This window comes from Leiobunum rupestre, chromosome 6 (assembly GCF_980474605.1).
Source record: "Leiobunum rupestre chromosome 6, qqLeiRupe1.1.hap1, whole genome shotgun sequence".
Lineage (NCBI taxonomy): Eukaryota > Metazoa > Arthropoda > Arachnida > Opiliones > Sclerosomatidae > Leiobunum > Leiobunum rupestre.
Genome location: NC_143389.1, coordinates 63564835 through 63591168, shown reverse-complemented (window position 1 = coordinate 63591168; position 26334 = coordinate 63564835). Strand labels below are relative to the sequence as shown.

At 38.5% G+C, this 26334-nt stretch overlaps 1 protein-coding gene across 1 annotated transcript; it reads left to right on the top strand.

Moving 5' to 3' along the window:
- The first annotated feature begins 2957 nt into the window (after positions 1-2957).
- Positions 2958-7424, top strand: LOC149942931 (uncharacterized). The gene has a single exon (XM_090179547.1). The coding sequence runs from the start codon at positions 2958-2960 to the stop codon at positions 7422-7424; it is 4467 nt and encodes a 1488-aa protein (XP_090035673.1).
- Positions 7425-26334: the final 18910 nt, after the last annotated feature.

Sequence of the window (26334 nt, the reverse complement as noted above, 5' to 3'; positions counted from 1 at the left end):
ATATTGAATTCGGTCGAATGGGATTTCGATCGAATGGGAATATACCATCAGGATTATTATATAATATAATAATAATAATAATAATCATCATCTACGCTAATACTCCAGTCACAACCTTAGGCCTAAGTCAACTAGCGACTTATAAAGGCAATTAACAGTGGCCAGAATAGAAAGCTTGCGTGCCAACAGCTCCTTACATTTACTATTACCATATACAGGGTATATTTTTTTTGCTCTGACTGGTCATTTTTCTCAAAACCTACAATTAGAAATTTTTAGGGAACGCTCAAAATAAAAAGTTTCGGAAAAATTGATAGGGTCAATGGAGGTAAGTGTGATCAAAATATTTTTTTGGCGTTTACCTGAAATTACACTTAAACTAAAAATAGCACCCTCTTAAGAATTGGTACAATTAATACGGCCACTTTATCCTACACAACCACGCAATCAAAAATAATATCAATTAAATAGAGATATAAATATTTATTATTTAATTTAACTCCGTTACTGATCACACTTACCCTCAAAATGCGGGGCAAGTGTGATAGGGGGGTGAGGTAATTGTGATCACTTGAAATCCTTGACCAATCGAAATAAATTTGCATACATAGGTTAAAAATGTTGTCCCAATAAAGCTATATTTTTTTCGTAGATCTAAAATAATATCTTCGTTTGGTCACACTTACCCCAAAATGCGGGGCAAGTGTGATAGGAAGGTTGGTTAATTGTGATTTTGTGTAATCCTTGATCAATCGCAATGAAATGGCATACAGTGGATAAATATGGTGTCCCAATAAAGCTCAATTTTTTTCATAGCTGTAAAATAATATCTTCGTGTGGTCACACTTACCCCGCACCACAAATTTTGAAAGACCTTTTTCAGATTAAATTTAGAAAACCTCAAAATGTTAGCAAAAACACCAAATTTTCCAAGCAGGTAAAAGGTTAAGCAGACTACAAAATACCAAAATGTAAAATCGGTTTGTCAGTTAGAAAAAAAAATACAGAACCTTTCTTTTGGGAAAATCTCTAAACACGAGTAGAAGAGTATAACATTTTTTCATCTAAAACTTTTATAAACTAAATTTAATTCAAATTAATATTGAAAATATACAAAATGTGTACAATGAAGTATATTTCAATATCCATTCATCAAATATTACGTTATAATATTATTTGGGGAAATAATAAGGGGTGATCACACTTACCTCCATTGACCCTACATTTTTAACGTTTTTTCAAAATTATTTTTTTTTGCGGGAAGGTGCTAGACAAAAAATTACAATATGAAAGTTGTAGAGCACTATCGATAATCTGAAAAGAAAACAAATCCATTAAAAAAGTACCATTTTTCACGAAGATACGAGGTGATGAAAAAAGACAAATTGTCCATATGGGGCATAGCTAGTTTTGTGCGCAAATGTAAAAAATCTGAGACCAACTAATAAAACATTTTCTGTTGTTTTTGCGCAAGGGCTGTTGTCAGGTATTATTTAAAGCGAAATCTTTCAGTTTTAAACCATTGTCTAACTGAGTGTAATTAACAACTATGCCACTTTAATATCGTGAGCAAAGTGCTTTTATGGTCGAGTTATTTTACGGATATGATAATCGTAGCTCTCAAATGTTTAGTATTCGCTATCCTGACAGAAGACCAAGTCACAAAACCATTCTCGGTGCTGTTCGAGACTTCGACAACTACGGAAACGTCAATCCCAGGTTCCGTAGACAAGGTCGTCAAAACCTCAAGATGGGAGGGTTCGTTCTACTTTGATGCGTACCCTCGAGCAAGTATTAGAGGCGCAAGCGACGATCTTAGGTTATCAAGGACCTACGTTTGGAGAACCACTTTCATCCGTATTGAGATACCCTATACCAAGTTCTGCACAAAGGAGATATGGAACTACGAGTCGGGTATTCGATTCGGGTATTCGATTCGAGTAATCGAGTACTTGATTAGGGGGAAATTTTATCTTATTCGAGTCAAGTTATTCAGAAAATAACTCTAGTAATATTTTTATTGAGTCGTGTTATCGAGTACTTGATTAGGAGCTGGTTTTATTTAAACAAATAGGAAATTAAATTTAAAATGAATATAAACCAATTTTCCTTGCTGAAAAAATTCCTTTAATTTAAATGAACCAGTTTCCACAACTAGGGGGATCTAAAAGACTAGTATACTAGGCTACTAGCCTAATTATGGTAATTAATAGTAAAATAACAATACAATATACCTAAGCAATATACATGTACCGTGTTTATTGCAAGAAGTGTTAAGTCTCACCAACAGCAGTTGATAATGAATATTTTCTAAATTGGTCTCCCATTTCTGCGGAATCTTGACCTATATTAATTCTTTAGAAAACGTGAAGAAAATTTCGACCGACTTCCATCTTTTCTTTGCATTATCTTCAAGCCTCATGGAATATTAAAAGAGAGTTTGAGCTACATTATCTTCTTAATTGATATGTATAATAAATAAACTATCGTATTTAAATTTATGTCAATAGAGGGCGATAGGGTCTCTACAGACACAAGATATGATAATAAAAAGGCACGCTCGCCCCCTCTCAGGACAGACTAGCAAGTGGCAGAATGTCGGTATCTCCAGTTTATATTTTAGGGTAATTAATTTGTATATACGTTGATAACATTAAAATCTATTTTCATCCTGGCATAATCTTAATATATCAAGTTGAAAACACAACATTTGGCGACGGAGATGGGATGCCAGAGAATATAAAAGTATATAAGAAAGAAAATATCAAGAAACAAGCTAAGCCTAAAATGTCAAACATAACATGTGCCACTGAAGACAAACGTAAGCCTTTTGAAATACAAATATTTAAATCCCTGAAGACTGTTGAGATTCATAAAAAAATTTAAACTAAGAAAACAAGCACCGACATTTCATTGAAATAGTAATATAGATCAAGAAAAGTATTTATAGCATAGCCATGGCACAACAAACCCATTTTGACGAATTTGATCCTAAAACTGAGCAGTGGACATTATATCACGAGCGCCTAGAACAACATTTCATCGCATGTAAAATCAAGGATAATTTGGATCCGGATATCAATGCTGAAGTACAAATCACGAAGAGAGCTATATTAGTTTCAGTTATTGGAAAGGAAATGTATGCTTTGCTGCGTAATTTAGTCGCACCCGATAAACCCAATGCAAAATCTTACGCAGAATTAATCCAAGCACTAGCAAGTCATTTTAGTCCATCACCAAGGAAAATTGTGGAGAGATCAAATTTTTATAAGCGCGATAGAAAATCAAGTGAGACCGTATCACAATATTTAGCAGAACTGAGAAAAATGACTGAACATTGCGATTTTGGAGCTTCATTAGAAGAAATGATTAAAGACAGATTTATTTGTGGTATCAATAACGAAAATATGCAAAAACGATTATTTGAAGAAGACTTGAATTTAACAAGAACAGTTGCCTTAGCACAATCTTTGGAGTCCGCAGCTCGCGACACCAATAACTTGAAGAGCCCTCAGGAATCTCTTCCAATAAACAAAATGTCAGTAACTCATAAGTCTCGAAGATCTAATACTGGAAATAGAGGTTCACAAAATTTTCAAAATCAATTTAACAATCAGACTAGAAATCAACCGAGTAGTAGTCAGTATCAAAACCATAGGCAATTTAAACCTTGTATTAGATGCACTGAAACGACTCACGAGGAGTGGAATTGTCCTTTCAAATCTTCCGTTTGCTATAACTGTTCAAAAATTGGTCACATTAACAAGGCGTGCCGTGGTATCAGACACCAACACCAATCACAGTTTCCACGCAATCAATATGCAAATAGAGGTGGACAAAATTATTACCAAAATAGAGGTAGACAAAATCAATATCCAAATAGAGGTGGACAATTTCAACGTGGAAATTTTCAACGATCCAATTCTAATAAAGGAAATTCTCACCATATCAATGCGTATCAACATGATTGCCAATCACACCAGTCAAATAGTTCCTACACCGAGAGTACTCAAGGTGCTGCAGTGTTCCCAGATCCTTCCAATTCAGAACCAAGTGATAATTTAAATAGTGCAGACACTTTTTATGACAACGAATATGGCCTCTATCACATTGATGAATCCAAGACGGTAGCTAAATGTTCCAAAGTTAACCAGCCACCGCCCCCTATATATATTAAATGCTTTATTAATGGAACTCCTATTACAATGGAACTGGATACTGGATCAGGACATTCCATGATTTCTTCAAATTATACAAAGATAATTTCTAACGTTTCTGATCTTCAACCACTCGATGATAATTTCACTTCATTCACTGGACACTCAGTACGCACTTTGGGCCAAACATTGGTCACTGTTACATATGGCTCTAAAACCTGTATTCTCCCTCTCGTAATTTTTGAAGGCCCCGGTCCTAACCTCTGTGGCCGGTCTTGGCTTTTTTCATCATTGGGAATATTGCCCAAAATTAAAACAGTTTCTCACGAAATTCAACACACCGCAAATATTGGCGTTCAAGTAAAGGCTCAACTTGATAAGATATTGGAAAGTCATGCTCATCTATTTTCTTCCGGTACGGGCTGTTTAAAAGGAGTCAAAGTGAAACTGTATGTCAAGCCTGATGCGCACCCTAGATTTTTTAAGGCTCGTCCAATTCCATATGCTTTAAAGTCAAAAGTAGAAGATGAACTTTCTCGACTAGAAAGAGAAACTATTATTACACCTCTACCGTATTCTGAGTATGCTGCTCCAATCGTTCCCGTGCAGAAGAACAATGGTGAAATTAGGATATGTGGGGACTATAAAGTCACAGCCAATAAAGTTATCAATGCAGAAAAGTATCCCCTTCCTAAAACAGAAGACATTTTCGCAAAGCTTGCTGGTAGTGTAATATTTTCCAGACTAGATCTCAGAGAAGCTTATAGTCAGTTACTTTTAGACGACGACTCTAAATCACTAGTAGTAGTCAACACAACGAAAGGACTCTACACATATAATAGACTACCCTACGGTATATCCTCCTCGTCCGCAATTTTTCAGCGTCAAATGGAAATTTTATTTCAAGGCTGTCCAAATGTATCACCTTTTCAAGATGATATTTTGCTCGGTGGACCGTCAATTGAAGCGCACTTAACGACATTGGATGAAGTTTTATCCAAACTTGAAGAAGCCGGTTTAAAATTAAATAAAATTAAATGTCAATTCCTACAGTCATCAATAAATTTCCTTGGACACCACCTTGATGCAAATGGACTACGACCTCAGGACGGAAAACTAAAAGCTATTCTCGATGCTCCTTCACCAACATCAGTAACTGAGCTAAAATCATTTTTAGGATTGTTAAACTATTACGCCAAATTTTTACCAAACAACGCGACTCATCTAGAACCTCTATATTGCTTATTGACCAAATCTCAACCTTGGATTTGGAATGACCACCATGAAGAAACATTTAACCGTGCCAAACAATCTCTGAAGAATTCTAACTTGTTAGTTCATTTTGATGGTACTAAACCAGTTCAGCTCGCATGCGATGCTTCACCTGTAGGTATTGGAGCCGTTATTTCCCACGTGATTAATGGTCAGGAAGCGCCTATTGCATTTTCATCCCGCACCCTAAGTGCAGCCGAACGAAACTATTCACAAATTGAACGTGAAGCCTTGGCCTTAGTTTTCGGAGTAACCCGCTTCAAGGAGTATCTATTGGGTAGAAAATTTACCTTACTTACGGATCACCAGCCGTTGACAACTATCTTTTCCGAAGACAAACCCACTCCAACGCTTGCTGCAGCGCGTTTACAGAGATGGTCGCTGATGTTATCTGCATACGATTATTCAATCAAATACAAAAAAGGAACTTGTCATGCTAACGCGGATGCCTTAAGCAGACTTCCCTTGCCAACCGAGATCCACGAACCTCCACTTCCTCAAGAACAGGTCCTTTTGTTAAATAACATCGACACCGGTCCAATTAGCTTAGACCGTATTCAACAAGCTACAGCTGATGATGGTACTTTGATGTTAGTGATACATTATGTCCATAATGGTTTTCCTGACACGTCGAAACATAATCCAGTAATACGCCCCTTTTATAACAGACGTTACGAGTTATCACTTCTACGCGGTATCCTATTAATTGGAAACAAAGTGATCATCCCAACCAGCCTTCGAAACGACATTCTACGTGAATTACACAGTACCCACCAGGGTATCGTTGCCATGAAATCTACAGCGCGAAATACGGTCTGGTGGCCAGGTATAGATCGAAACATTGAAGATTTCTCTCGTCGCTGTGAAATATGTTCTCAGAATGCTATCATGCCCTTCCAGACGTTTTCTCCATGGCCCAAACCACAAATTCCTTGGCAGCGTGTACATGCCGACTTCGCCGGTCCAGTGGAAGGTAAATTCCTACTAGTAATCGTCGATGCCTATTCAAAATGGATCGAGATAGCCATTACTTCCACAACATCAACTGAAGTTGTCATAGATGCTTTAAGAGACAACATTGCAAGATATGGAATTATGGAAACTCTTGTTACGGACAACGGTACCTGTTTCGCTAGTGAAAAGTTTAAAACTTTTATCAATAACAACGGCATTATACACCTTACCTCAGCATCTTATCATCCCCAATCAAATGGGCAGGCCGAGCGATCGGTTCGAATAGTAAAGTCATCTCTCAAGAAAATCAGCGGTGAGTCATCTGAAGAATTAAATATAATTGGTCGCGGATTAGAGAAATTTCATAAGGATCCCCTTCCGTTGCGTATAGCACGAATCCTTATCAATTATCGTAGAACTCCAAATTCAACAGGACTCTCTCCGTCAGAACTCATGCTAGGCCGCAGACTTCGCTCAAAACTTGACTTATTCAACCCAATTACCAACCGCAATCTTTGTCGTGAATCGACTGATCAAATTAATCAATCTCAGGTCAAGACCTCACCATCACGTAGTCAATCTATTTTTAACTCTGGTGCCTATGTTTTTGATAGAAACTTTGGTAAAGGTCCTCGTTGGCTTAAAGGCCAAATAATCAAATGTTTGGGCAACATGATGTTCCTAATACAAACTCCAGAAGGTGTTATACGAAGGCACCGGAACCAAGTTCGACAAAGGACTGTTGAATCACACGACGCTAAACCTGCTCCTCAACAGATTTCTGAATCGACGCCAATAACCACAACTAAGAAACGTTCACATGTGTATTTTCCTGGAGACACTGAAGTCATCGAAGTACGCAACGAACATCCTCCGATGTGCGTTATGCCCTCTCATCCGTCACGAGTAGTACCGTCTCCAATTCGACTTCCTCCACGAAATGTCCAGAATCCACCAAACCCTGACCCTGGATCTTCAGTACAGTTAAGAAGATCTGACCGTCAACGAAGACCACCAAAGCGTTATGATCTGGACACTTAATATCATTAGAACATTTTATGAACATTTAACGCGAAACAAATATTTTGAGGGAAGGTAATGATATGTATAATAAATAAACTATCGTATTTAAATTTATGTCAATAGAGGGCGATAGGGTCTCTACAGACACAAGATATGATAATAAAAAGGCACGCTCGCCCCCTCTCAGGACAGACTAGCAAGTGGCAGAATGTCGGTATCTCCAGTTTATATTTTAGGGTAATTAATTTGTATATACGTTGATAACATTAAAATCTATTTTCATCCTGGCATAATCTTAATATATCAAGTTGAAAACACAACATTAATCTAATCAAGATTTGGCGGGAAATGTTAATTTGGTGACCACTTGACATCCTTGTCATCTGACTCATTTCTAGTAGCAGAAAATCTAAAAGAATCAACACGGGAAAGATCTCACAAAACCGGCCAGTACAGCTACCATTAACCAAGCTAATTAATCGTTGAAGAGTTATCGATAATCAAGCTACTCCTCAAAGAGCTACTATTTCTCAATTTCATCCTCAAGAAGCTACCATTTCTCAAATTAATTCGCAGCTGACTACAATTATTTAGCCTGCTACTCTTTAACAATCTAAAATTCAAACTCCTCATAAACCTACCATAAACCGAAAAATAGTCATTACAAAAGTAACTAAAGAAACGCAAAAAAATATGTTGGATAAGTGGGAAAGCAATGTATTTAAAAATATACTGAATTACCCAAAAAAAAGAGTCCCTTCGTTGATTAGTCGGTTGTCATTTGGTTTTAAAATTACTCGAATTTTATTGATAACTATTTTAATACTAGTAATCAGCTAGGCTATTACCCAAGGCCCCACCTTAGGCCCAAGTCATCTAGCGACTTTTAACGTGTTTCAGGATACAAGATTAAAAGGAATCGAATATATAATATCAAATATTACAAATTTCATCCATTTAAAAAGTCCACTTTCCTTAAGTTGCGATTTAGAATTGCGCTAAAGTTCGTAGTTTTATTCGGATTAAATATCTAAACAAAGTTTTAATGACTCAAAAAGTGAAACCAACTCAAAAGAAAATGACGAATGTAGTAAAAAATTAAAAAGATCATAAAATAAAAGTGAAATAAAGCAGTTGATCTGGGGCTTTAACTATTAATAATCTCCGTAAAACGAACCACTTTGAATTTAAAGGTTAAGTGATTTCTCTAAACATACCTTCATAATTTCTGATATTTTAATTACAAATAAAATGGTTCTCAAAAGGGGATTGGGACAATTTAAAGATTGTAATTTTCGTTATAAGTTCCTTCACAATTAGAAAATAACAGCTGTAACGTCCTTAGAAAAACATAATCTATAAGGCACTATAAGTACGAGAACGATGGCTTAATTGTGACTTAAAACACCAATTTCAATATCTTTATAAAATAATTAAAGTTCTAAATTAGAAATGTTCTCTGACGCGATTTTAGATTATTGTATATTTAGCATAATAAAGCAAACGCCATTCTCATAATGCATTTATAAATTTATGGTTTTGAGTTGGTTCGTCAAGCTTAATATTTTGTTTCTGATTGTAAAAGAGAATCGATAAGTTTTGTTGGCAAAACTTCATAAGTTAGTTATTTCTAAGCACTTTTCACTTAAATGATATCTCATTTTTATTATAAAAATAAGTGGTTTTAATAATGGTTCAATTTCCACTTATTATTAATCGACCCTATAAAAAATCTTTTTTTTTTCCGAAATTTTGACTGACTATACCATAGCACTGAATTTCTCTAGCCCATTGATAAGATTGCTAGCGGTAGACCATAATTTACTTAATTTCCAGGTCATGTGAAACAGCAGTTTCGTGCTGCTGTAATATATTGGAGTTGCTTCGAATGACGAGCTTCATTTTTATAGGACATTTACAATTGTAGTATATCCTTTTGTTCAAACCACAGTTGATGGTGGTCCGCTGTGTCCACAGCTTTTCAGCCAGCACAGAACGTCCCCAGGGGCAGTTTCGTATTTTGTATATTAGGCTTAATATTATTTTTAAGAGCTAAATTTGAATAATCCTTTTGGTTTAATATTTTATTCCCAACTGCCTTTTTGTTTTATATTTTCAAATCACGTGTTCTTACAAGACCGTGTTTCTTTTTATATCCGCACGCGAGACGCTCCATTTTCAAATTTTGAATATTTAACATAGGGAGTTTATAGAGGATATTACAGGCAGCACCAGGAGATTTTTCTCAATTTTGGGCCCCCAGTTTCTCAATTCTATAGCCTAAAAATGATCTTTATTATCTCCATAAAGTCCCATTTATCACTTAGATATACGTTCCTTATATATATATATATATATATATATATATATATATATATATATATATATATATATATATATAGTTTATTTTTTGTTCAGTGTTTTATTGTCGCATTCTAATTACTTGCTGTGCTCCATTTGGAGCCGCCCTGATTCTAAGGGGTGTACTCTGGTACGGCTTAAATAAACCTCTAAACCTCTATATTACGTTATGTAAAAAAGAAGCAAGTTAAAATCTGTGTTATCTGCATTTCACAATACATTTTAAGGATGTAGGTCATTGATTCATCAAGAGTGGTAACAGGCATCCGATATAAATTTTAAATACTTCTTACAGGTAAAATTTGAGCTCACCACGACAAATATGGTTCAACCAAATGTAGGGGTAAATATTGCTGACGAATCATATCTATCAAAGTAAACCTTTTAAATATTTTTTATTACAGGTACAATATCCACACGCTCGTACCCAGATGCCAAAACTTGGGGCGCCCAAAAAATGTTTGGGGGTGCCAATGCCTTGATACTTAAAATGGTAATTTTTAACTCCCACTTATAAAATTAGGAAATATACCGAAATTTGCCTTATTTTATAATTTTTTAAATTATGAATTTCGATTTCGTTGAAAACATAATATTTTATCAAAAATATTTAAATTCATTTTAAATAGAAAAATACAGGCAACCTATATTAAAGGAAAGGTTCAGGTTGTTTTTATTTTATGCTTAAAACATTTTACGTGTTTTAAAAATACCAAAAATGCCAATAAATAAAAAATAATAATTTCAAATTTACCTAATTTAATTTTTAATCATTGAAAGTGCTAGCAGCCATGTTTTTGTATTTCATGCTTCTCCGCATAACACGGAGGCACAGCGACCGCATTGGTTCTAAAACTAACCAATAGTAGACTGTGTCTAGATCACGTGATACATTTTTTATTTCAAACTTCGGTGTCTTCGAGTTAGGCCTAGGTGGCAAAGTAATCAAAACGCCAGTGACCACATTCACAGCTGTTCCTCACTTCGTCGATATTTAAAATATTTTCTAACTCGATTACAATTGGTCTTCCTTGAATTTCCGCTTCATTTTGTATTATTTTTAGTTCCCCCTCATTAAAAACAGGGTTCAAATCATACGAACTTAAATTTCTTGCCATAAATAGACGACTTAAGGTTCTACAATAATTGAAGAAGTTAAAAACCACTAAAATACTTTCATGCAAGGCTGTCTATTGGTTATTATGTGAGAGCACGTGCAGGGGGCCGTGGTGAGATAGTATTTTTTTCCGTCGATGGTCAGAGCCAATCAGATGTTTGTGCCTTCGGGCTCTGCCGTGAAGCATATTTCAGGTATATGGCTGCGCCCATAAATTTTACTAAAATGCTAATTATTTTAATTCCATAATTAATTATGGTTTTTAAATTCTTGTTTTTAGTTCCACATCGAGATATATATATATCGAAGTGGGACTATTGCTATGGACGGATTGTCGTTAAGTGTTGTGTGTGTGTTTGTTTGTTTGTTTGTTTGTTTGGTGTGGAAAGCAACGACACGGCAGATGGCGCTGCGAAAATAATTTGCAGTTTTGGCGAAACCGGGATTCGAACTCACAGTCAAAAACTCCGATTATTGACGCTTTTACGCTCTCGGCCACTGGAAGCTTACCAAATTTTTTTCGGAACTTCTACTGTATTCTCGTCAGTTTTAGCGACGCGGGGGGGGAGTTGGCTAGTTAAGTTGTTGAAATTCTCGTCCGTTTTTCGTATATTTTCGGAGTTTAAGGTCAAGTGAACCTCAAACTTCGCGTCGGGTGGTGGGTGGTGGGCACACTCGGTTAAGATGCATCGCTCGAAAGTGAGTACTCGAATAAACGAGCTCGAAAATTTTAAATGTTCAGGTGGTGAGCAGTGGTAGGTGGGCACACTCGCTTAAGATGCCTCGCTCGAAAGTGGGGACTCGAATAAACGAGCTTGGAAATTTTAAATGTTCGGGTGGTGAGCAGTGGTAGGTGGGCACGCTCGCTTAAGATGCCTCGCTCGAAAGTGAGTACTCGAATAAACGAGCTCGAAAATTTTAAATGCCCATATGTACTTATAAATGCTCTAAAAGCCCCCCAATGAGATACTTATTTTCTTATTTAAATAAATCAACAAGAGACATTAAAAAACTTCATCACTCGTTACACCAAACAAAAGGTTCAAGACAAACTACGAGTTCAATCCACACTGACGAACTTCCTTTTGGGTAATAAAAGCAATAGAACCATAGAGAAACAATTATAAATTGAAGTCACTATCGGGAGAAGGTATTATATTATTAAGAACACGCGTACGCTTAAAAAGTTAAAGCATTGAAGACTCTATTTCCCTTCACACACTTACGTACCGCCATTATTAATTATTGGACTCCCATACTCATCCCAAAACTAGGGGCATTCGGGCATATGTAGTTTTATATCTATGAAGGTAAATTTTATTTCGATAATCTTTGCCGTATACCATTCGCAAAACTTAGGTATATTAACTTACAAGTTCACGTAAAGACTACCCGTTTATAGCTCTACCACAAATAGATCGAAATTTAAAATATAGCTTTTTGTCAAATTACCTTGCAAGTTAAGTCAATAAATGACCTCAACAGCTTATGAATTGGTTTGCCCACCCGTGTATCCTAAGGGTGGGCGGTGGCCTCGCTTTAACATCGGATGGTAAATAGTATATCTAACTATAGGAAATCACATGGGCTCAACAGTTTTTATATTAGTTTGCCCACCCGGGTCTCCTGATGGTGGGCGGCATCCACCCTTTCACTTAGGGTGGCAATTTATATATCCAACGATAAGAAATCACAAAGCCTCAAAAGCTTTGTATTAGTTTGCCTACCTGTGTCTACTAAGGGTGTATGGCTTTGCCCATTCGAATACACTGATGTGGAACTAATATTACGGCCTGGGCCGACTTGTTTTATTTTAAAAGCATCTTGGATCTTTTAAATAAAAATAAAAATAGTAGCTGGAACTTTCCTTTAAGTAATATCAGTTGTTACTTTTTTACAAGTATTCGATTTTTTAATTAAAATTTTTCATAAATAAACATTCAAAGCTTTAGTTTTTTTCTGTCAAAAGTCAGGAAAGTTAGATTTGACTGCCAATCAAAAGACAGGCCTCTTTTCAGGGCGATTTATTTTTGTTGAAACTGAAAAAGTAGATTCACATGTATTGGTACTACCATAGACAGTATATATCCCTAAGGGGACGAGAATACGCTCTGATTTTTAGACCCCCACCACAGTCGCTTTGCGGCCAGCTGCAAGAGTTCGTGTCGATGCTAGGGCCCCAACCGAATAAAGACGGCCGTACTTTAAAAACGGGAACTTTCAAGGTCATTTGAAGCGCTTAGAAGCTTACGTGTTCCCCCCCCCCTCTTTCAATAACAGGGCGTCAGTGAGAGAAACAGCGACGTTAATGCAGTGGAAGGTAGGCGAATTCTCGTCCCCTTAGGGATATATACTGTCTATGGTACTACATCCAAGGCTGCGACGGTTGCCAATATACTATAGGTATCCTCGAGGAAAAAGATTTCAGAAGCTGCCACCTAAATAAATTTTGCCACAACTATATTTCTGTCGAAGGTTTATGTTCAGCCGATCGAGGTCTCGCCCACCTGTATATTGAAAAAAAAAAAATGAACTTAGTTTGCTCGCGACGCGACGAGTCAAGATTAACCAATTCTAACTGCAGTTATTGTAAACATTCGTTTTTTATTCATGCTATATAAAGTAAACTATTCCAGTTCATAAATACATTCGATCATGTTACCATTATTCAATGGGGGCCTTACTTTTTAAATAAATGTTGTATCTGGAAATATTGAATTAATGTTGCCGTCCTTTCGAAATTATTTTTGTCACGTTTACATTTTGGTCCGTCGAGCTGGATCTTTGCAGCAGTTTAAGTTACACCTCAACTGACGAGTCCGGCTTCTTTTACACCCTAGCGACGATTCAAGTCATTGACGCCATGTTGACGAAGCGCAACGTCGTCAAAGCACAGACCGCCAGGATCGAGACTTCAAGCACCGGACCTCATAAGCCTGGCTCCATTGGTAGATGCAGCAGTAATTCTGTACGACCAGGAAGTCAAGAAGCTAGCCGTCGACCTGGACTCCGTACAGGACCTCATTTACATCAAGTATAAAACAGAGGATTTCGAGGATCAATTGGTAGAATATGACGGTCTCGTGAATAGAATCGAGGACCTGCAGGTCGTGCTGCAGATGGTTCGAAGTCAGATTGTTGCAGCGGAAGGATTGCAACCTGGCCAGAGCTGTCCAAGTACGGTTCCCGACGGCAATCATCCAAGTCACGGAAAGCTCTGCGTAGTCCAGACCGTTTCGGGCGTTGCTGGATTTGGCCTCACAATCCACCTTAATCACAGAGTGAGGTGTTCGCTGCAGCATACACGGTATAACGTTACCATTGGTGGCATCGGAGCCACCGGCATCGGAACTACGCGAGGCAATGTATGGTTGGAAGTCAGAATCGGGAAGAACACCGTTTTATCGGTAGAAGCTCTAATACTCAACGCAGTCACTGGTGACCTACCAAATTAGTCGTTCAAAGCGAAAACTTTGCTTCATCTGGAAGGGCTTCAGCTAGCCAACCCCACATTTCACATCGCGAGCCCAGTAAACGTTTTGCTGGGAGCTGACGTTTACTTTGACGTGGTCGAGAGTGTGGACCGCCGGGCTCGTAAGGATTTGCCGATTGCATTCAAAACCGTTTTTGGTTGGGACATCGGAGGGCTGCTGGAACCAAATTAAGTCAGAGCAACGCCTGAAGCAGTTCAAGCCCACGTCTCTACACTGGATGAACGAGTAGCCAAGTTCAGAGCCGTTGGCGGAGTATCAGTTTCTCCCAGTCACATACGGTACTTCGGCCGCTCCCTACTTGGCAACAAAGGTACTGCAGCATTTCGCAGAAGACGTGCGACAAGAATCTCCATCAGCAGCGGCAGTATTAGTGAATAACTTTTACATGGAAGACCTGATGACCGAGGTCGAATCAATCAAGGAAGGCCTGAAATTACAGGAAGAACTATTCACTGTGGCTGCGAGAGCTGGGTACGAGATGAGGAAGTTGCAGTTTGACAGTGACAGTGACAGTGACGACGCGGTAAAGACACTAGGGTTGCACTGGTCCCCCGCTCAAGATATTTTCACGTTTTCCGTGACGTCACCACCAAGTCGAGAACATATTATGAAGCGAACGATAATCAGTTTGCTGGCGCCGCTCACTATCGTCGCGAAAATATTTCTACAGAAGATGTGGCAACTCAAGATGGATTGGAACCAGCAAGTACCATGTTCACTCAGCGACAGATGGCAAGCATTCTGGAACAATCTACAAAGGATCAAGCACATTTCCATAACTCGGTACACTGGACAAGCTTCCGTACAAGAGTCCAGCTTGCACGGCTTCTGTGATGCCTCTGAGAAGGCGTTTGTGGCGGCGGTGTATCTGAAGACAATGTCTTCGTCTGGGCAGATCCATGGGCATCTGATAGTGGCCAAGACGCGAGTCGCTACAATGCGCCTGACGACCTTACCAAGGCTGGAGCTTTACGGAGCCGTATTATTGGCGAGGCTAATCCACCTCGTTCAAGAATCCATGAAGAAAACATCAAGAGATCCATTGCTGGTCTGAATCGACCAGAAATAGATTACGTCATCTCCGTTGCGCTGGAAGACGTTCATAGCGAATAGGGTGACTGAAGTCCAAACCACGCTACCATCATCCCAGCTTGGATTAAGAATTTGCTACTGGATATAGCACTCCTACCTTCGTTGGCGCCAATCGGGAGCTGAAGGAATTCACAAAATTTATCGCGGCCACGTCCACGGCCGCTACGATATCTAGGTGGTCCGCGGAAGAAGGAATTCAATGGCATTTTAATCCCCCAGGAGAACCTCATTTCGGAAGGCTATGGGAAGGTACCGTGAAATCAATCAAGCGAGTCATGGGATCTACCACGCTCAACTTCGAGGAATTTTAGACGCTGCTGTCTCAGGTAGAGGCATGCTTGAGTTCACGCCCATCGACAGCGATGAGCTCCGATCCCAGCGGCCTAGCGGCCCTAACCCCTGGAAATTTCTTGATCAGAGGCTATACCGGAACCGGGCTTCACGCATGAGCAGCCGAGTCGTCTGTCACGTTGGCAGCTAAGCCAAAAACTGGTACCACATTTCTGGAAACGCTGGAGTGGAGAATACCTATCCAGGTTACAGCAACGCCCCAAAGGGATTTCACCAAGACGTTGGGGATCTCGTGGTGCTAAAAGGCGGGGATCTGCCACCAACTAAATGGAAAATGCGGCGCATCACCCAGGTTCATATCGGAGCAGACAACGATGTGCGAGTCACCACCGTCAAAACCGCGGACAACGAACTCACCAATAATAACTACCATTTTTGTAAATATTCGGGTTTTTTTTTATGCTATAACTATTCCAGTTCAACTTCATTAACACATTCAATCATGGAACCATTATTCGACGGTTGCCTTACTGTTAAAATAAATGTTGTATCTTGAAATTTTGTCACGTTTACACATCTCAAATCCAAAAAACCATAATGTTATTCCTTTCAAGTAATTGTTGTTATATCATAATATTGGGTATTAAATTGACAAATTCTTATAGTTTTGTCTTCTATATTTAAACTTTTGATGTAGTGAAACGTGCGAAAACCAACTTATCCTTTTCGATTAATATACAAATATTTTAGATCCTATCTTTCGGTAGTAAAGGAATCCATTTTTTTGGGTCGGTTGGGGCGGGGATGTCCAAGTATTTAGCGGTATGAGTATTTTGGAGAAAGCGGTGAACTACTGACATAGAATCACATTATTTACCACGAATCTAGTTGGCTCTCGTTTCCTATGGATGCTAAAATATTCGCAGAACGACGTGACGGCCAATAATATCTATCTATGATTTGCCGCTAAGAAGATCTACGTGACTAGCGTAGGCACTATTTGACATTCAATGTTCATGGTGTAGCGTTTACCTTTTTAAATATTTATCTCATTAAAAAAACCCGCGTTAATGACGTAGGCTGCGCCATCTAGGGATGAGTAGTTAAAAATAGAATAATGACCAGGTCACGGCAAAGTCAGCCAGGCCACATTGTACACCTCAGTTTTAAAATTAAATGTTTGTTGTTATTTACGTAAGCCGAGTAGATATTAACTCCACACACACAAACTCTACATTGGCGATGTAGTGTTTTTCGCATCTACGTGGGGAAATCATCGTGATAATTGCAATCGAGATTATCGAAACCTCTCTTCTCGGAATGCCGAGGCTTCGTTTTCGTTCCGCGCTCTGTCTGGCACGTCACTCGCTAAGTCCCTACCTGGCTGCTACCTCCTGAATGGCTTTATCTTGGCCGTCGATTCTGCAGCTGGAGAGCGTTGACTGGGAGGCTTACCTTTTCTCTACCTTAAATTGGTAGTGACATCTCAACGCAAGTCTATTCGTCAGTAAACGTATGTACAGTCATTTACGCACTTAAAATTATTACTCACATTTCTCGAATTTAAATCGTCAATGTTTTTAAGCCGCGTCGTTTTCATATAATAATTTATAAAGCATGTAAGTATAGAATTCCGAAAGGAATTAATAATATTCGGGTGTGCTACTAACTAGTAAATATCTTTTTATTTCCCAATATTACGTTTATATATATAACTCATAAAAATGCATCAATCAAATATAACCCGGCCAAGCCTGATCTACTACTAAACTATAAATATATTTTCTAGTCGCAATAAGTTATTTTAAGGTTCTTTAAATAAAAATACCTGTAACAAATATCAGACACGTCTAACCCATTATTAGTTTTTTTTTGCGTATATTTTTAATTTGGTTTTACTTTTTGTATGTTTTTTGGAAAACGTACCAATTTCGAATAATTAGATTAATAATGCTAGCCTTTTTGAAAATTAAAAAGCTACAACACTACTGGCAGAAACCGTATAAATAAAAAAGTTAATAAAACATGATTACTTATGCGCATCAAATGTTGAATTAGGAATCGCGTAAACATGTACACATTGGGATAGGGATTCCAGTACTGTGTTATAAAGCATGAAATATGAAAAACCGCGGCGCAGTAACGACATCATAAATTATTTTGGTGATAATGAAATTTGCACGAACGCCATTAGTGTTTAATTCTCAGAAAGTTAAAAGGACACCATGAAATTGCCGTTTAAAGATTCTACTTGAGCCGCTCTGACTATACGACCTTCAGTGTTTCTGGCGCGGCATAACGTATTTTCGATACGAAAGATTTCGCAGAATCGCAGTAACACACCCAGTATTATATCCAGGGAAAAGTATAAGGGAGGTAGAGAAGGAGGGCAGAATTTAGTAGGTTTAATTAATGGTACCGGGGTATAACATTGGCCAAGTGTTTTCGAATTTAATATACTACATGTAGCACATTTGCGGTGTCATGTTTTGACAAGGCCGCGTACTTTTCCTCTCCCTCTATGTGTTGGTACGACAATGAGTAAAGGAAATTGTGTTATTTTCGATGTACATGTATATTGGAAAGAAATAATAATATCCATCCGTATGTCGCATTGGTTTCCTCGATATAATCTCTAGTTTACTCGTTGGTACACGTTTACGTCGCCTTACAGATATTGTAGGTCATACATTTCTTTTTTCTTGATTTCTTAATTCTGTCATTTCTTGGGATATATTTTTACTGTAATGTTTGGGTGTTTAAAGTTCTAATACTTTTCTAAGAATAATAAAATCGTCAGTTTCGTAAGTAGGTCGTTCATTTTCTAATTCCAAGCTTTCTTAATTATCTAATTCGAGCTGAGATATTTTATATTTCTTTTAACCTAAGGGGTGGAATTTGAACTTTGCCTCGACGGTAGAGCGAAACGTAATGTCATTAAATTAGAAAGGTTATTAAGTAGATTTAAAGAACGGGAACGGCACGTATTCGTATTCCATAACGATCACAGTATAAAGATCAGTTCACATCAAGAAATAATACACGAAATGTATGACATATTCAATAACCGTACCTACCAATTTTTCATATTAAATCGACAGAATTATTGAACGCATTACCAATCTAATTAGATTGAGCTCACAAAGAAAAACAATCGTTTTTGGTAAAATCTTTTGAGAATATTCGCTTTATCGCAAATGTAGTATTTATTAATATGCGCGTGATATATCAGTGAAATGGATATACGATCTATTATACTGTTACAACAAATTGTAAGAGAAGATTTTTATCGTTTATTTAGGAAAACATATTTGTTTTCACTTGCCGTTTTTAATTTGCCAAACAATGCATCCATTTTAATTTTCATCACTCTTTAGACAGGCTTTGCACGTTTCTATAAAACATTTTCTAAGCGTAATTTTGATACAATTACTTTCAAGTTGCTTAAGTTTTAAATAAACCCCACATTTTATACTTTAGGTAAATAACTATTTCAGTTTGTATAGTCAAATTGGTCTCCTCAACTTCATTCTCTTGTCCAGTAATGTAACATAATAACTCTACGAATGACACTTGTAGCACGAAAAACGAATTGGTAAAATTAGTTGTAGAATTAATAAATCTAAATCCAGGAAATTTTGTGGAAGAAGAAATGTTTTCTATATGTAAAGACAGTATCCGGCGCTCAGACAGTTTCCTCGTCCGCGTTTTTATTTTGGGTCTAACCTTGGCTATTGGTGGTGAATTGCGGCATAAACAGTGGGACGAGGGCAAGATAATGCGGAACATTTAATTTTTATAGAAATTTTCTTTACATTGGAATTGTAACAACACGTTATCGCGTGTCAAACCGTATTTCAATTGTAGTGCCTATCAGAATAGAATTGTTACTAATAATTAAATTATATATATTAATCCCTGATATGTTCGGTTAATAGCTTAATATTTTAAGACAATTAAAATATAAATTATATAATTTATACCAGAAGTTTATAAGAAGCACTATTCGAGGGAAGCATCTAACTCCTTTTTCAGGCTGTAATAAAAACGTGTCACCTTCATTTCACGGCAATGACTAAAGAAATATCTTCACGAGCACGGACTAAGCAACAAGTTCGTAATAGTCTACGTTGAACTTAAAAGAGTAGCTAGGGATTCTTGTAATTATGCTATTTTTTATCGCGCACGCACTAAGAATATGGAAAAAGTGCACTTATCGACGCACTATTCTTTGGGTTATTATAAACCTTTGATACACCTAATTCTTATTTTTAAGCTTCTAATGGCTTGGAAATTTGAATAATCGACTACTTATTTGCGTAGTCGTTGGACTGCTTTTCGTTTGGCGGAAACCAACTAAAATATTGAGACTTACGCGGTCGGCAATCGAAACTTTTCGTCGTTCCCTTCAGGGCTGTCATTAATGGCCACTGGAGTAAATAACAATAATTTTTTTAATTCGGGATAAAAAAGCTGTAAACTTATTGGACCCTGATTCGCGATACAAAAGATACTATAATGCGCGATACAAAATATACTATAATGCGCGATACAAAAGATACTATAATGCGCGATACAAATGAAACTATTTATATTTATACAATGATAGTGCCCAAAAATCGTCATTTAAAAACCGAATTACACAAAAATAAAAGAGATTATACTACAGTAATAAAATTAAAAAAAGGGCTAATAGTAAGTATTGCAATGAATAACGAATTGAACAGGTCAGCTCCAGTTTTTATACTTATCTAATCTCAATTGAAGGCCGGGAGATCATTCCAAAATTTCACAACCCGTTGAGTGATGAAAACTCGCCTGGCTACCCCGTTGCACCACTTTTTACGGATTGTGGGAGCCTTTCGCCCCTCCCACTTGATGTCGAAGAAGTCAACTGCAGTAACATCATACAGGCCATAAATTATTTTGAAGGTTTCAACTAAGTCAGCGCGAAGACATCTGCCCTTATATAAGGGACAGAAGACCCGACCTTTTTAACCTTTCATCATATGTTAAGGTTCTGAACCCTGAAACTAGCTTTATGGTTTTCTTTGCACCCTTTCCAGCTAACTGCTGGAACAGTAGTGAGGGCAAATGTAGACACTGTACAGGATTTTGAAAGATTTTACAGTAAAATGAGAAAATTATCTCCGCAGCATATATAATAATAATCAGCTAGGCTAATACCCAAGGCACCACCTTAGGCCTAAGTCATCAAGCGACTTTTGAAGCCATTAATTCAGGTGGCCGGGTTACAATGCGTAGGAGGGTGGTGACAAGCCCTGCATGGCACGCGTTCGAGCCAACAGCTCCCTACACTAAGTATTACCGTTAACCGCAACACGTTTTTATGGAAGGGGAAGCCCTTATACCGCGCGCCGAAGTGGCTTTACTATGGATATCCCCGAACATATGGCCTGAAAGCATGACCCCAAGGTCCCGAAAGACAGCATGCGCCTCTATTGCTTTACCCCCCAAAGTGTACTTAAAGCAAGGGTAATTATTAGCCCCGCAATGGAGAACAACCGATTTAGTAGTATTGAAGCTCATATCGTTCGAGGAGACCCAATGGTCCAGAGCATCAATGTCCCGTTGGAGGGGTAGCGAATCAGTCGGTGAAACTATTTTATGACCAATCTTATTGTCATTAGCAAACAATTAGAGGAAAGACTCCTTGAATACCAGAGGAAGTTCATTTACAAATATAACGAAAAGAGTTGGGTATAACACAGATCTCTGAGGCACCCCACTGATCACCTCACACCATTCCGAACAGACCCCACGCAGGAACACGCTGCGTTCTACCACTAAAAAATCCGCAATCCAATTAACAATCATAGGTGGAACCTATAAGCAATCAAGTTTGAATGCGGGACCGTATGGAAAGCCTTGCGTAGGTGTGACTTCCTCAAGGGTTGAGAGGAGGTTCGTAAAACACGAAGGTCTTAAAATAAACGCATGTTGGTCTCTTGAGAAGAAAGATTGGCTAGTAAGGAACGGTACCAAGGAATCTCTTACGCTTGTGTCAACCGCGTTGGGATTAGGAGTTTTTTTGAGCGCGGTAACATTAGCCCGCTTCCATAAAACTGGAAGCCGACCCGACGAAATAGAGTAATTTATTATGGCTAATAGAGGGGAAGCTAAGATGGCTGAACCCTCTGAAAGAATCGCGGATGAAGGTCATCAGGCCCTTAAATATCGTCGGACTGTAGAATACGATAGGCTAAAGTCTAGGGGACTGAAAACCAAATCTGAGGGCCCAGGAGGGTCAAAACCAGATAAAAAGTCTCACAGATATACTGCCTCCCAATGGGGCTCGCAGGTGAAAACGGAACTAAAGAAATCATTAAGCACTGCTACCATCGCAACCGGATCGCGAAATAATACCCCCGCAGAGTTCTCCAAAACCATAAGAGAGGTTTTGGGTTTAAGAGAACGGGAAACATGCGAGTAGAGCGCCTTGGGGTTGGTAGGGATTGCATCAATTAAACGGGCTTCGTGCCTATATTTCGCGGAACGAATGTGTTTAGTACGTAAGTTACCTTTTTTCTCCAATGCATGTCTGTTGTCAGTAGAAGGGGAAGCTCTGAATACACGAAAGGCAGAGCGCTTGTCTCGAATTAGGTGCTCGGTTTCCTTGGACCCCCAGGGCTCCCTCAAAAGACCCGCACGCTTAATAGGTTTAATGGAGATCAAGGGCACCGACACGTCCCTGGCTTCATTAACGTAAAGTAAAAGGATATCAACCATTTCGTCTAAGGTAGGGGCATTGAGGACGGCTGACCAATCTTTCGGAAGCAGGGCAGTGCGAAATAGATCATACTCCCCACGACTATAGGCATAGCGTTATGATGGGGAGATGGGCACGGGAAAGGAACACTTGAGGTCGAAAGAGAAAGTGAGAACATCATGATCGCATTTATCAATTGAGGGAAGGCGGGAAAGGTCATTAATAGAATCCCAATCAAAAGTAAAAATTAGGTCTAAAAGCGAAGGGATATTGTTCCCACGGCGGTGAGTGGGAGATAAAAACATGTTGTTTTAGATCAAAGGATGTCACAGTATCAATGAGCCTTTTCTCAACTGATCTGACCCCCTTACCTGTGGTACAAGAAGTCCAGTTTATCGCAGGCACGTTAAAATCCCCCATAATAACCACACAGTCAGCCAACTGGCTGGCTTTCTCCATCATCCCCAATAATATCTTCAAGAACTCAAGAGTCGCCGAAGGGCTACGATAACAACATAACACAGTAAATAATATTTTATCAAGTTTAAGTTGGCAGGCCAAAACGTTTGGAGAAGTAAGGGAGCGATTAAGAGTAGCCACATGGTGCGATCAAAAATACAGAACACATCCCGCTTCTTGACCAATCACAATCGGAGCGAAAGGAATTATAACCCGGTTGTGGTACAATTCAGAACATATGTCCTTATTTAACCAGGTCTCTCTTATGGCAATACAGTCAGGAACCAGTTCTCAAACCAACGCACGCGGTTCAAGGATTTTACTAATCAAAGATTCAGTATTTGTTGCCAAAAAGGTAAAAGCACTAGGTGCATAGTTTCGAGAATAAAAATCTTCAGGAGACGATAGAGATATCACAGCCGAACAACTATAAGGGACAAACGGCAGAGCGCTAGGTCTGAGATCAGTTACTGTTGAGGAGAGGATATTGTCAAGATCATTAGTATGGGATGTCAGCCGTGCTGAAGTCAGTGGCGAAAGCGCGGTGGGACCGAGTTTTTGGGCTGGAGACAATTTTTCGAATGTGGGCCTCCGTGCTGAAGCGACTTGGGGACGCCATTAGCTTGATAAGGAGAAACAACGACATTGTTGCGGATAGCGAGGAGAGTTTCGCCATTGGCCAAACGGTGGCTAAGTCCTTCGTAAGCTCGACGTTAGTTCGCCAACTGCTGTGGCGTTTGGTCAATAAGAGCAGCCGAATCCTCCGAACGTCACTTTTTTATAAGGCCGGTGAAGGAACGTTTCCCCGCCATGTGTGGGAATGTGATAAGTAGCGGACGAGGGCGGGCACCTGTGCATTAAGATTACAAGCCTGTGAGACGGAACGGGGGTCGGTACGCCACACGATGAAAGGAGTTCGTCAAGAATCCGATGTTTCTCCCCAGGATGCTCAGGTACACCAAAGAGGACAGCATTGAGCCGTCGGTATTCATGAGCCAGGTCTTCAGAGGTGACATAATCAGAGATAGTATGACACGTCTCCGAAATGGTCACTCACGGACTGTTGTAATGCACTTGGAATATATTCGCCACCATAGGACCAATATTTACCGCCTGCGTTATCATTCCAATATGCCATCACTCTCCGTACATACGCATCTATCAGGTAATAGGCCTATAAAAATCATTCTATTTGTACCATAAACCACAAGCTATTAAAAAGAAAAAAAAGCAGGACATGTCTTGTGTTTTCTACAGATTTTTTAAGGTTTTTGGGTCTCTGTTTTTGCAGTCGCCTTATATCACAGTCGTTTAATAGCGGTATAAACAACTGTGTTTCTTTTATATCAAGGTATAAGATTGTAGACCCATTTAACACATGAAACATCCCACCAGCCATATAAACGCCTTTTAGTCATATTTGCGTAACAAGAAATGGTACTACAGTAGTATACATGTATATGAAACATGTGCGGTTCGACTTAAAAATATCGCGGAAGGCTATGAAATTTTTAACTGTTTAAGATAGTTACGTTTATATAATACCTCAGGAGAATGATTTTTATTTGAAATAAAAATAAAATTTGTATTATTACTTGTTCACTTATATTATGGCACCGAAACGGCCGGCTCTTGAACGCCCATATTGAAACATCCTAGACACCGAAACGTCCGGCACTTGAACGCCCGCATCGAAACATCCTAGACACCGAAACGTCCGGCACTTGAACGCCCATATTGAAATATCCTAGACACCGAAACGTCCGGCACTTGAACGCCCGCATCGAAACATCCCAGACACCGAAACGTCCGGCACTTGAACGCCCGCATCGAAACATTAGAGACACCGAAACGTCCGGCACTTGAACGCCTGCACCGAAACATCCCAGACACCGAACACGTCCGGCACCAAAACGTCCTAGAACCATAAATAAGAGAACGGTATATTCCCAAATGGGTATGTGGCTAACATGAGCACATTCACCGGTAAATACGAGCGAACAAATAACTTCGTTCTTGGAAATCGATTCAAACTCCACGTGGTTCTTCGAAAGATCCGAAACGAGACAAGTCGATCTGTGTATTTTTAAAAACCGGAGAGTCGTCGACGTGAGAGAAATCGTACTTAGAACTGGGATGTACTACGGCAAACTCTTCCCGATTAAACAAGGATTCGCACTCACGCGATACGCATGGAAGACTATGGTTGAGAAAATACTTCGAAGTGATGATCTACCATAACGAAGCCAAAAGGCGTCTTCAACGATATTAAAGAAACTGTACTAAACGAAATTACGGATTACGTTAATAAGCAGTGCAGGGGTTCTGAAATTGATCTCCCTTCGCAAGATGAGCATGACTATTTGATGATAGATTGCAACTCTCGTTTATATGGCCCAATTAGGTTATTCGGAAATAACCTCAAGACTTTTAACACATTTTTAAGCGAGGATTTTCGCAAAAATATTTTGAGCAATATGAAGATATTGTATAAGACTGAAGATTGTTAAAGAAATATCAATAAAAAGAATCATATTAAAAACATTGCTCCTTATTAATTATCTCATTTACAAACATGGATCCTGTCATGATACACCTTCCACGGGGCACATATCAGGACCCACGCTGTCTTTAAAATCTCATCTAATTGCGAAATTAATCAAACATGCTTATTTTCTTCTTCCCATCGTTAAAAGAAAACAGTTTTTAGTGCAGAAGGGAGGATTTATTCCACTTTTGTTAGCTCCGTTACTTTCAATCGTGAGTTCAGTCATAGGAGCTGCCATAAACCGCGTCATTAATAAGTAAATGGCTCGCAAAATTATTTTGGTGTTCGAAGACGCTTTACGTCGTATGAAAAATGTTATACACCCGAAGAATTTCAAAGTGCTTCGGAGATACCCATCTTGGATAAAGAAATTAAAACGATTCTCGAGAACCCGAATATTACCTAATCAGAAAAATTAACATTATATAATCAATCATTGCAACGAAATTTAATTTATAATCGGAAACCAGAACAGAGAGCTAAAAAAACCTGGTATAATATTTTTTTTGAAATCGTTAACTTATTCCACCAAGACAACGGCGGTGGCTAACGATTTGATTGTAATTATCAATAAAAGATTTGACGCTAGTTACGAGTATTTATTTTTTGGCTTACCTCACGATGGACTGTTGTAAAGAAAGCATAGCTGTAGGCATCATGTTCAGACTAACCGATTCTTTCTCGAGTAATACTAAAATTTTAACCGCCGTCTTAAAAGTATTAATTTTCGTAATAATTAAATTACTAATACTACTACACTGTACCCACAATCGGAAATCGGAAATTTTAACAATTATAGATAGACTATCAAATATTTATTACGACGTAGCAGACTC

Bases quoted from the DNA above. Each gene is read 5' to 3' on its own strand.
- LOC149942931 (XM_090179547.1), top strand. From the start codon at position 2,958: ATGGCACAACAAACCCATTTTGACGAATTTGATCCTAAAACTGAGCAG.